This window comes from Lepus europaeus, chromosome 1 (genome assembly GCF_033115175.1).
Source record: "Lepus europaeus isolate LE1 chromosome 1, mLepTim1.pri, whole genome shotgun sequence".
In the NCBI taxonomy this organism is placed as follows: Eukaryota; Metazoa; Chordata; class Mammalia; order Lagomorpha; family Leporidae; genus Lepus; species Lepus europaeus.
Window position 1 is genome coordinate 104,271,012 of NC_084827.1, and position 12,485 is coordinate 104,283,496.

The following is a 12,485-nucleotide window of genomic DNA, read 5'->3' on the forward strand; positions in this document are numbered from 1 at the left end:
AGAATGCTTCTTTTTTTAAAAAAGATTTATTTATTTATTTGAAAGAGTTACACAGAGAAGGAGAGGCAAAGAGAGAGGGGGGTCTTCCATCTGCTGGTTCATTCCCCAATTGGTTGCAAAGGTCAGAGCTGCGCCGATCTGAAGTCAGGAGCCAGGAACTTCTTTTGGGTCTCCCACGTGGGTGCAGGGGCCCAAGGACTTGGACCATCTTCTACTACTTTCCCAGGCCATAGCAGAGAGCTGGATTGGAAGTGGAGCAGTCGAGACTTGAACCGGCGCCCATATGGGATGCTGTCACTGTAGGCGGTGGCTTTATCCACTATGCCACAGCGCCGGCCCCAAGAATGCTTCTTTAATCATTCTCTCATTACTAATAGGTAAAAATAATTTAGTCCTCAGATTTTAAGCATCATTTCACAATTTATTACTCCCCTAACTAAAATTCTCTTTTAAATGTTTCAATGTGGTTTTGGATATATTTTGAATAAGTGAATTTTTTTTTTTATTTTTTATTTTTTGATAGGCAGAGTGGATAGTGAGAGGGAGAGACAGAGAGAAAGGTCTTCCTTTTTGCCATTGGTTCACCCTCCAATGGCCACTGCGGACGGCGCATCTCGCTGATCGCAAGCCAGGAGCCAGATGCTCCTCCTGGTCTCCCTTGCGGGTGCAGGGCCCAAGCACTTGGGCCATCCTCCACTGCCTTCCCGGGCCATAGCAGAGAACTGGCCTGGAAGAGGGGCAACCGGGATAGAGTCCGGCGCCCCAACCGGGACTAGAACCCGGTGTGCTGGCGCCGCAAGGTGGAGGATTAGCCTGTTAAGCCACGGCGCCAGCCTGAATAAGTGAATTTATACCAAGAAAGATCACACTTGTATTGTGAAGATAGATGTTGGGCTATGCCTAGACAACAGTAAATCCAAATTACATGTGTTTAGTTCAATTATTATTATAAAGTTGCCTCCTACTTTCCTAAATATGAAAATAACTTTGGAACCTATCTGTCTTTACTGAGTAGTGCTGTTATCCATGAGCTCATGTAGATGGAATGCAAACAATTAGAAAAAACTGCCAGTGATTAACGATACTAGGCTTGAGCACAGGAGGAGTAGGTTGATATGGAATTGGCACAGAGATTAAAGTAATCCTTGAATCTCATTATTCTAATTTTGATTGGTGAACAGCCTTGATCTTGTTTGAGCGAACCTGGAATTTTTAAGTTGTTGATCCAATATTTAGTTAGGAATTGAGGTAAGAGTAATACAAAACCATCCCTATAGACCATGACAATACAATGTAGGAGGTTACTGTGGTCTTACCTCTGCTGATGGAAAACATACTGTGATATGAGTCGGCGCCATGGCTCACCAGGCTAATCCTCCGCCTTGCGGTGCCGGCACACCGGGTTCTAGCCCCGGTTGGGGCACCGATTCTGTCCCAGTTGCCCCTCTTCCAGGCCAGCTCTCTGCTGTGGCCTGGGAGTGCAGTGGAGGATGGCCCAAGTCCTTGGGCCCTGCACCCCATGGGAGACCAGGAGAAGCACCTGGCTCCTGGCTTTGGATCAGCGTGGTGCGCCAGCCGCAGCACGCCGGCTGTGGCGGCCATTGGAGGGTGAACCAACGGCAAAGGAAGACCTTTCTCTCTGTCTCTCTCTCTCTCTCACTGTCCACTCTGCCTGTCAAAAAAAAAAAAAAAAAAAAAAAGAAAGAAAACATACTGTGATCTGGAAACAAAACAAACAGCATTTTTATTTGTGTGTTTTTTATGTTGGATTTCACCATTGTGTTTCCCCCTGTCTTAGGATTTTTGGGGGACTTATTTTAGATATCAAAAGAAAAGCTCCATACTTCTGGAGTGACTTCAGAGATGCTTTCAGCCTGCAGTGCTTAGCATCTTTCCTATTTCTCTACTGCGCATGTATGTCTCCTGTCATCACGTTTGGAGGACTGCTGGGAGAGGCAACTGAAGGTCGTATAGTATGTATTTTGTTTTCTCTGAACTTTGAAACTTAATCATTGTTGAGATTCATAGATAAGTAGGCATTTAATTGTGGGTTCCTTTAATGAGAAGAGATTTGATGTATGATCTGGCAGATAATCTTTTTATGAATTTCCTGCGTGGCTAGTGGAATTGATAATTTGGGATGGTAATATCTCAGAAGAACTACTTCTGTGTCTTACACAAAGTTCTCACCCAATTCTCTACCCTTTGCCCTTTAATTGTAGGCTAATTTAGGCTGTGGTTCATGCCTCTCAATAGATCCATTTTCCATTTACCTGGACCCTATTTCTAATCCTGAATCAATTTAAACTTTTAGAAAGCCAACAGAAAAGAGAGATAAGAAGGTAGAGAGGACACCTCTCCGTCACTATCATTAATTTTCTGCCTACTGTCAGCCCCTTTTCTCATCCTTCTATCCTATGTCCTGCCCGTAATTGCTATGTTTTTCATAGTGAAAGGGAAAGCACATATTTTTGTATTTTTCCCCACTTGTTAGAACGGCTGCCAGTACATCTTAGGCAATGAAACCATTTATATCTCTACACAGAGTGCAATCGAATCTCTCTTTGGAGCATCCATGACCGGCATTGCCTATTCCCTCTTTGGCGGACAGCCACTTACCATATTGGGAAGTACAGGACCAGTTTTGGTGTTTGAAAAGATTTTGTTTAAATTTTGCAAGTAAGTATTATGTACTCTTGGCCCTGGCCCCTTTCTTTTCTTTTCTTAAATATTTATTTATTTACTTGAGAGACAGAGTTACAGAAAGTGAAGGAGAGACAGAAAGATCTTCCATCTGCAGATTGACTCCCCAGATGGCTGCAACAGCTGGAGCTGGGTCAATCTAAAGTCAGGAGCCAGGAGCTTCTTCCAGGTCTCCCAAGCAGGTACAAGGACCCAAAGACTCAGGCCATCTTCCACTGCTTTCCCAGGCCACAGCAGAGAGCTAGATTGGAAGTGGAACAGCTGGGAGTCAACTGGCATATGGGATGCTGGCACCATAGGTGGAGGCTTAGCTTACTACTTCACAGTGCCACCTGGCCCTTTTCTTATTCTTCACTGTATTTGTGCTTCTCCCAGCATCACTTCTAGGATTTGTGGAGTGGCTGATATGATTCACTTTGTCCTTTATTTCTCCCCATAGAAGAGAAGAAACAAAGAGTATGTGTATTGTTTTATAATATTTATAAAATATAAAATTCAATTCTTTTTTTTTTAAATTTTTTGACAGGCAGAGTGGACAGTGAGAGAGAGACAGAGAGAAAGGTCTTCCTTTTGCCGTTGGTTCACCCTCCAATGGCCTCCGTGGTAGGCGCGCTGTGGCCGGTGCACCGCGTTGATCCGATGGCAGGAGCCAGGTGCTTATCCTGGTCTCCCATGGGGTGCAGAGCCCAAGGACTTGGGCCATCCTCCACTGCACTCCCTGGCCACAGCAGAGAGCTGGCCTGGAAGAGGGGCAACCAGAACAGGATCGGTGCCCCACCGGGACTAGAACCCTGTGTGCCGGTGCCGCAAGGCGGAGGATTAGCCAAGTGAGCCGCGGCGCTGGCCAAAATTCAATTCTAAGCACTGAGAAACCTCTTTTAGGTTTGTCCCCTTAGTTTCCTTTAGAGAAATCTTGAGTTTCAATATTAATGGGATGTGAAGTTTATTTACCTCTACTTCCTGAATTAGCCTTATCCCCATTTGTTTATAATACTGGTACACTGTTAAATTGCTTCTTTCCACTGTTCTTTCTTTTTTGTCTTCCTAGGGAATATGGGCTGTCATACCTATCTTTAAGAGCTAGTATTGGACTGTGGACAGCAACACTGTGTATCATACTTGTAGCCACTGATGCAAGTTCTCTTGTCTGCTATATCACCCGGTTTACTGAAGAAGCTTTTGCCTCCCTTATTTGCATTATTTTCATTTATGAGGCCCTGGAGAAATTGTTTGAACTTAGTGAAGCATACCCAGTCAACATGCATAATGATTTGGAACTGCTGACTCAATATTCGTAAGTACTATTTCTCCTGTTGGTTATGGGGCTTTTCTCTTCTCAAATATTGCTATTGTTACAGGGAATATGAAGTTACTGAGTGCAAAATGTGCCTTACTCTGACTCATGACCTAAATTCTGGACTTACAGAATTAAGCAGAATTTTAAAAGTCTTCTAATTAGCCACTCATCTGATACTTGAGTTCTCTTTAAAACATCACTGCAAAGAATATCTTTACAGTTACATTATATGCCAAATTTTCCCTACAATAAGTAGGTAATTAGCCAAGGCAATTTTAATATACATAGATTTTGCTTTTGGAAAATCTATCATTGTTTAGATTATTTCAATTGACTATAAAGAATATACTACTGAAAACATAGGATTTCAAATTTACAGCAGCAAAGTAAACGAAACACTTTGGGTCTAAGTAGTATTGACTTGATGTTTGACAGTATGATAAAAACATAAAGGTATTACATTCAGTTATTTCTTACTGGGGGTATTATAATTCAGGAATAAAGATGAGATTTGACTTATTGCCCTCTCTAGTTTTAGAAAGCTTGGAATTCCTTTAAGGCTGTGTCTACTGAGTATATGTGGCCTGTAAATGACTCTTTTATTTAAATTTTAGTATTTTAAAATATGTGTAGATTTTTATATAACCAATACTTGCAGCAATATGCTCTTTATGAGATAGTTAAAACCTCTGCATCAACCTTCAAAGTTTTTGCTATAAATGGCTTAGATATGGCCTTAAATCCTTTGAAATTTTTAAATATTATATACTACTAGAAGATGATATTATTGAAATCACACAAAATAGTCCAACATTTTAGGTTTTTCTAAAGTTTTATTTATTTGGGGTTGGCATTTGGTGTAACAGGTAAAGCCCACCCCCAACACTGGCATCCTATATGGCCACCAATTTGAGTCCTAGCTCTCCACTTCTGACCCAGCTCCCTGCTAATGGATCTTGGAAACAGCAGAAGATGGCCCAAGTGCCTGGGCCCCTGCAACCATGTGGGAGACCTGGATGAAGCTCCTGGCTCTTGACTCCTGGCTTCATCTTGGCCCAGCCCTGGCCATTGTGGCCATTTGGGGAGTGACTCAGCAGATGGAAGATCTATCTCTATCTCTATCTCTATCTCTATCTCTATCTCTATCTGTATGCTATCTCTGTCTCATTTCTCTCTGTAACTCTGCCTTCCAAATCAATGAAATCTTGAAAAGATTTATTTATTTGAAATACAAGGTTGCCAGGCTGAAACCAGAATCCAGGAACTCTATCTTGGTCCCCCACATGAGTGGCAGAGGCCCAAGCACTTGGGCTATCTCCTGCTGCTTCCTAGATCCATTAGCAAGGAGCTGGATCAGAAGCAGAGCAGCCAGAACATGAACTGACACTCTGAATTGGGTTGCTGGAATTGCAATTGGTGGCTTAACCTGCTGTACCACACCACCATCCCCAGTATTACAATTTCACTAAGAATGATGTAACTATAACATGTTTGTTAGTATTTTGACATATTCTTGGTCTTTAGAAATAGCTTTTAACAGAGTACCCTTACTTCTGAACAAGAAAAAGAAACACAAAATAACTCTCAATAAAAACAAATAGTGAGAGTGTTGTGAACAGTGTTAAAGAAAGCATGTATATGTTAGAGACCCTCAGAAAGCAAGCAGACAGGACAGTAGTTTTTTCAGACCCAGGGATACCTGATACCTGCCGATTTCAACTATCTTTACTTGAAAAAAGAGTGTCACTGAATTTGGTATCCTAGCTAAAATATATAATTATCTCATGTTGGATTTTCATGCATATTGTATCCCATGTACCAGGGAAATCATAAGTGATATTCTGTCCTTAATGAGCTTCCAGTTGAGTTGACAATGTAGACAAACAGAAGAGCACCTCATCCAGATTTGGAGTTCAGACCAAGATTCCTAGAGGAAGTAATACAGAAGAAAAAGACCAGCTGGGGTTATGAAGAATGTGCTGTTAGACAAATGTTAGGCACAGACTTGAATGTAAAAGTTTTGTTAATGCTTGGCAATATTTATCCCAAATCATATAGTTAGTAGTGAATAAGAAATGAAATGAAAGCTGATGTAATTTTCAGTACACTGATAAATACAAATAAGCCCTACAAAAGAAATTATATGGAACAAATAAAACAGGTAAAAACAGAACTGCTCTGTTTGAAGTGGTGGCACAGAGCCAATTGTTTACTTTTCTTCGGCTTCTTATGTACTTCAGACTTAAAAATACAGTTTAAGACCCTCTATTCTAGAAAGAAAACGATTGGAGAAGAAAGGATTGAGCCCCAGAAAATGTTCACAACTTGAAGGTAAAATAATGAAAAAAAAATGCAACAAACTGTAAGAAAGAAATACCAGGAAAGGAGGAAACCATGGGTAATGTCTGGGTGTAGAAGGAAAGATGCAAGAACGTATCAGGAAGTCTCTAGAGATGTCAGTGGTGTGGGAATCAAACAGAAGGGGAAAGGATTTTGAAAGAGTTCAGTTAACTTTAAGAAATGGTATTTGATAACGTAGAAGAGGCAGAATGATAGGCCAGTTTGCAAAAAAAAAATTAATAAGGGAATAAATGGTAAAGAAATAGAGAAATTAGACATGGATCATTTTGATGTCAAAGAAAATGGAAAAGAAGATGCCTGCTGGAAATGGCAATATCACGAGAAGAGCAATTGAGATGTGTGTGAAGAGCAATTTGCATGTATGAAAATAGAGAAAATGAATAGAGAGAATGGGGAGAGAGTGGGTAAACATGAGATTGCAACATCCCAGAAGCCAAAAAAATAGTGGAGGTGAGTAGACCAATGCACAGAAGATGATTTGAGAATGAAAACAGCTTTATGTATCCTCGATCCCTGCCAGTCATGATCAAGAGGGTCACAGGTCTGACTTTTTCCATGTTTTTATCTCTCTTTAAAAAGTGACTCTCTCAAGTGTAAGTTTTACTTGGATCAGTAAGGACATCTGAAGCCTAATTATTTAAAGACAGCATAAATACGTGTGGATCACTGCATTCCATTGCTTGTTTCCTGTTCAACCTAAATTAGGGAGATAGAGGGACAAAAGGCTTCCTTCACGGGCAGTGAAGTATGGTGGTGTCTGGCACCCTAGATGAGAGTAACAGAAACAGAGTAACAGTCTCCTGGAAAGGTGCTGCTGACCAGACACTCTTACTTCTCAAGGTTCTTCATTTCTGTTTTCACTGCATGATTGCCTGGTTCCAGTACAACTCACATTGTGTATATGAAATTGACCAGGTCCTTACTCGTTCTCCAGAGAAGCAAAATCAATCTTTCTCATTATGCAGATAATGGATATATTAGTATATTTTAGTTACATGCATTAAAGAAAGTAGATCCGTTATTGCTATAACATCTATTTTTAACATGTTGTATCATATCATATTTTTACACAAAACCCAGTTTATGAAGTGGCTTTCTTTTTCCTGTCACTGTGACATTTTCACACTAGTCAGTTTCTAAGAGTCAATAATACTAATGCCCACCAGATATTGTCTACTTCAGATGTTGTTAGCCTCATGCTTTCATAGGTTTTATTAGAAAAACTCATAGAAATTGTAATAGCTAAGAGTGCTGTATCTGAGACTGTGATCTTTGTAAACTGAATATGTCTATAATGCTATATATCTTGCTCAGGTGTTAGGTATTAGAGAAATGTCGTCTTGTTTAGGATCCATGTTTCCGATATTATTATTATGCTTGAGCCTTCTGTAATCAGTTTTCCTTAAATTCATAGCTCACCAATGAAATAAATAATGGCTTTGGTTTTCTAAGTGCTTTTCCTAGCACCTCTAGCATCCTAATCGTTTAACATGGTAATATATAATGTCCACATTATATATTATATTTTAAGATATGTGCTTTCCTTTCATTTTGCCAAGACTAAGTGTCAAGATAATCTATTTTGTTTTGAGAATATATACATCTATATTTTATACATTACATATCAGATGATCAAGATGACTATGTCAGGTTAGTAATAAGTAACAAGTTTGTGGGGATTTTTTCTTGGTAGTTCTGATTCTAAGAAATTCTAAGAAATTCTAAAAAATAGAATGAAGTATTCTGGTTGTTCAAGTCCTATCCCAGTAGCAGTAGTATCCACCAGTATAATGGTTGACTGTTTACCTACTTTGCTCTCACAACCTTAATGAGTTACAAACATTTTTGTGGACAGATTTAGTATCTCTTCATCTTTCAGAGAGCTTGGATATTAGGAGATACCAGTACATATTTGTTAAGTACCTGTCATCAATATTTATTTATTCTTCATATCTACTTTCAGCTACTGTTTTCCCTTGCTGTAACTGTCTTTCAAACTCATAAACCTTAAATAATAATCATTCCTACCTTCTTGTCAAATAGCTATGAAAACGCAGCAATTTACATGGTTATCAAATTACTAGAGGGAGAGTGTTAAGCAGGTATTTGTGGTTTCTTGATTGATATTTGTTGTTACAATCATCTCTGATTCTACTGATTTGGTCTTCTTTAATTTTTTTTTTTTTTGGTTAGTTTTTCCAGTGGTGTATCAATTTTGTTTATTTTTCCAAAAAAACAGCTCTTCATTTCACTGATCTAATTTCTTTAAATAACTGCTTCTTATCTACTGATACACATAGCATCAGTAAAAAAACACTTTAAATAGGCAACAGAGTTAGTTTTCTAAGAAAACATTCATAATAAAATATTCCTTCAAAAATTTCACTGGATTATCTTATTCTTATAGCCCATTGTAAGTGAATATATTTAAAATAAAAGCAAGTATATTCTTGATAGAGTACTTAGAAATACATAGCTCTAAAAACTTGTGAACCATTGATCTAGTTACTAGCAATTTCAGTTTCTAAAAATATTAGTTAATATGCCTCCACTAAAGTTGTGGGTTTTTTTTTTTTTTTTAAGATTTATTTATTTGAGAGGCAGAGTCACAGAGAAAGAGGGAGAGGCAGAAAGGGAAAGAGAGAGAGAGAATTTCCATCTGCGGGATGACTCCCCACAATGGCCAGCTGGTGCAGGGCCAGGCCAAAGCCAGGAGCCTGGAACTCTGTCTCAATCTCCCATGTGTGTGGAAGGGACCACACACTTGGGCCATATTCCACTGCTTTTCCCAGGTCATTGCCAGGAAACTGGAATGGAATTGGAGCAGCCAGAACACAAGCTGGTGCTCATATGGAATGCAGATGTTGTAGGCTTAACCTCTTGAGCCACAACGTCAGCCCCTAAAATTTAATTTCAGAGAAAATAGTTATTTTTTCTTTTCAAGGTTTCTCTGAATATTTCACTTTATATTTACTGAAACCCTGTGAAGCTTTTTTTAATAATATGTTTTATAGAACAAGTTATTGAGTTATAATTTACCATTAATCAAATGAATTATGGTGAAAAATGAAATGTCTTTTCTAATACATGCTGTGATCTCTTTTCAGCCATTCAAACTTATCTCACATGCTGAACATAATGCCATAAATTTTTTTAAATTTTATTTATTTGAAAGGTAGAGTTACAGACAGTGAGAGGGAGAGACAAAGAGAAGATTCTTCCATCCGCTGGTTCGCACCCCAAATGGCCACAATGGCAGGAGCCAATCCAAAACCAGGAACCAGGAGTTTCTTCCATGTCTCCTACATGGGTTCAGGGACCCAAGCACTTGGGCCATCTTTTACTGCTTTCCCAAACCATAGCAGAGAGCTGGATAGGAAGAGGAGCAGCAGGGACTAGATGCTAGTGCCACAGGTGGAGGATTAACCTATTGCACCATGGCATTGGAACCTGCCATGAATTCTTTATGAGTTTAATGTAATACCACTATTGGCACTTTGTATATGATTAGATAATTTTACTCAAGGTAAAGGAATATCTGCCATTCCATTGGGAACTTTTGAGCAAATGATTTCCGCTCATATAAAATATCAATAAATTATTCATTTATTCATCTCAATTTTGTTGGATGTCTTATGTGCCTCAGCTACATACTTTATAGTATTAGACGTGCTAAGTAGAGATAATGCTGGAGCCAGCACTGTGGCGCAGCGGGTTAAAGCCCTGGCCTGAAGCACCAGCATCCCATATGGGTGCTGGCTCTAGCCCTGGCTGCTCCTCTTCCTATCCAGCTCTCTGCTATGACCTGAGAAAGCAGTGAAAGATGGCCCAAGTCCTTGGGCCCCTGCACCCATGTGGGAGACCTGGAAGAAGCTCCTGGCTCCTGGCTTTGGATCGGCGCAGCTCCAGCTATTGCGGCCATCTGGGGAGTGAACCAGCAGATGCAAGACCTCTCTTTCTGTCTCTACCTCTCTCTGTAACTCTTTCAAATAAATAAAATAAATCTTAAAAAAAATAGATATTGCTAAAAACTGACCTTAGTGGAAGAAACACTTCCTTGTATCTGTGGAAATTAATATGGTAGTTGCTCTGAACACTATTCTTACTAGATTTTTATAGAACTAACCACATTTAGTTAGCTCAGCACATTTATGAATAATGCAACTCTTGATATTATAAGGTGTTTGGCATATAAATGTTACTATTATTTAATAATATCAAATGAAGAAGAATATATACACTCCTGAAAACAAAGACATTCACTTGTGAAAACATTCTATTGTCATAGTTCTCTGTTGTAGGCAAAAGAGTTCTTATTTCCCACTAAATATCTATCATTATTAATACTCTGCCTTCAAGATTGTTCAAAAGTGAGTGAAGGGATGTAAAATAGGGTCTATAAAAAATCCTTATTGCTAGTCGCAGTGCAGTTTGCATCCAGGCCAGTTCTGCTTCCACTCACCACCACATTATGTCTGTCTTCTCTCTATTACACAGAAACTTAGTATCTTCACAATTCATTAGAACTTCACATAAAGGTGACTAGGAGGAGGCTAATTTTATTTCTTCCAAATATTTTGCAGCTTTAAATTAAATGCATGAAGTGCATCTGATAGGATGTTCTTTTCAATTATGAAAACAGACTGAGGGTGATAACAGAGATGTTCCTTCTTTCTCTGAAGTTAGATCACTGAGTGTTGTGGCTGAGCTGTTCTTCTACCATTCCCTCAGTTCACATGTTGAAGCTTTAACCTTCAGAAACTCTAAATATGACTGTATTGAGACATAGAGCCTTTAAAGAGATAAGGGTTAAATGAGATAACGTTTGAAGGCAGGGTGGGGTAGGGGTGCTGTCAGTCCAGTCTGGCTGCTCTACTTATAAGAGGAAATTTGGACACACAAAGAAAAGACTATGTGAGGACCCAGCAATAGGGTGGACATCTGAAGACCAAGGAGAGAGGCCTTGGAGGAAACCAACCTTGCTGGCACTTGGGTGTGTTCGAATTCTGTGTATTGACTGAGATAATGGCAGTGTGAAGAAAGCAAACAAACCAGATAAAAAGATAAAGTAATGTCAAAGAGGGAAAAATATTGATCACCCTGATTTGGTCAGTACATGTTGTATACATGAATCACACTATGTCCCCCACAAACATGTACAACTATTAATAACACTTTTGAAAGAGAATGAAAGATTATCAAGTATTTTTCATTTATTAAATAAGTAATTATGAAATGCCCTCTAATTTCTAGAAGCAATGAAAAAAACTTCGCATAGATGATTTTATTTGAACCTCATAATTATATGATGGGACAAGCATTATACTTCCTTTACAAATGATCAATTTAAGTTACCAAAAAGTTAAATAATTTTCCCAGTATCTCATAGACAATAGCTTACAAGTGAGAGTCAGACCCAGGCCTATTTAGTTTTAACCTCATAAACTTTCTTCTATGTGATATTAAAGTCAAAATAATGATTTAAAACCATACTTCCTATAAAATAGTTTTAAATTGTAAAATCAATCAATTAGCAATCAAGGCTGCCTGCTATGTGCCAGATACTTGGATATAAAAATCACAAGGTACACAGGATTCTAGCCCCCATGGAGCTTATTGACTATAGAAAGAGTTAGAGTTAGACATTAACTTTTATACAAATGAGCATTTAATTATAGCTGACACCAGTGCTATCATAAAGGTATATGGTGCTAGGAAGATGAAAATGTTTCCAAAATTATGTATTCAGAGGCCAGGGAGAGGATATGTCTGACTGGAGATGAAATTTAGATAAGAAGAAGTTTAAGAATTTGATGAAGAGACTATATTTTTAATATAAGCTAGTGACTATGTTTTACAAAGTTATGTTTCATATTTTTTTAATTTTTATTTTTTTATTATTATTTTTTTAATTTTTGACAGGCAGAGTGTACAGTGAGAGAGAGAGAGACAGAGAGAAAGGTCTTCCTTTGCCATTGGTTCACCCTCTAATGGCCGCCGCGGTAGCGCGCTGCGGCCGGCGCACAGCGCTGTTCCGATGGCAGGAGCCAGGTGCTTCTCCTGGTCTCCCATGGGGTGCAGAGCCCAAACACTTGGGCCATCCTCCACTGCACTCCTTGGCCAC

General features: G+C 39.0%; 1 protein-coding gene across 3 annotated transcripts in view; it reads left to right on the forward strand.

Annotated features, from left to right (window-relative positions):
- The window catches only part of SLC4A10 (solute carrier family 4 member 10), a 229,346-nt gene that overhangs the window by 160,567 nt on the left and 56,294 nt on the right, over window positions 1-12,485 (forward strand). For all 3 annotated transcript variants that reach the window (XM_062199976.1, XM_062199985.1, XM_062199980.1), the window contains 3 exons: window positions 1,799-1,973; window positions 2,546-2,679; window positions 3,752-3,997. In XM_062199976.1, coding sequence (XP_062055960.1) covers window positions 1,799-1,973; window positions 2,546-2,679; window positions 3,752-3,997 — 555 coding nt within the window. The remainder of the gene's footprint in view (window positions 1-1,798; window positions 1,974-2,545; window positions 2,680-3,751; window positions 3,998-12,485) is intronic.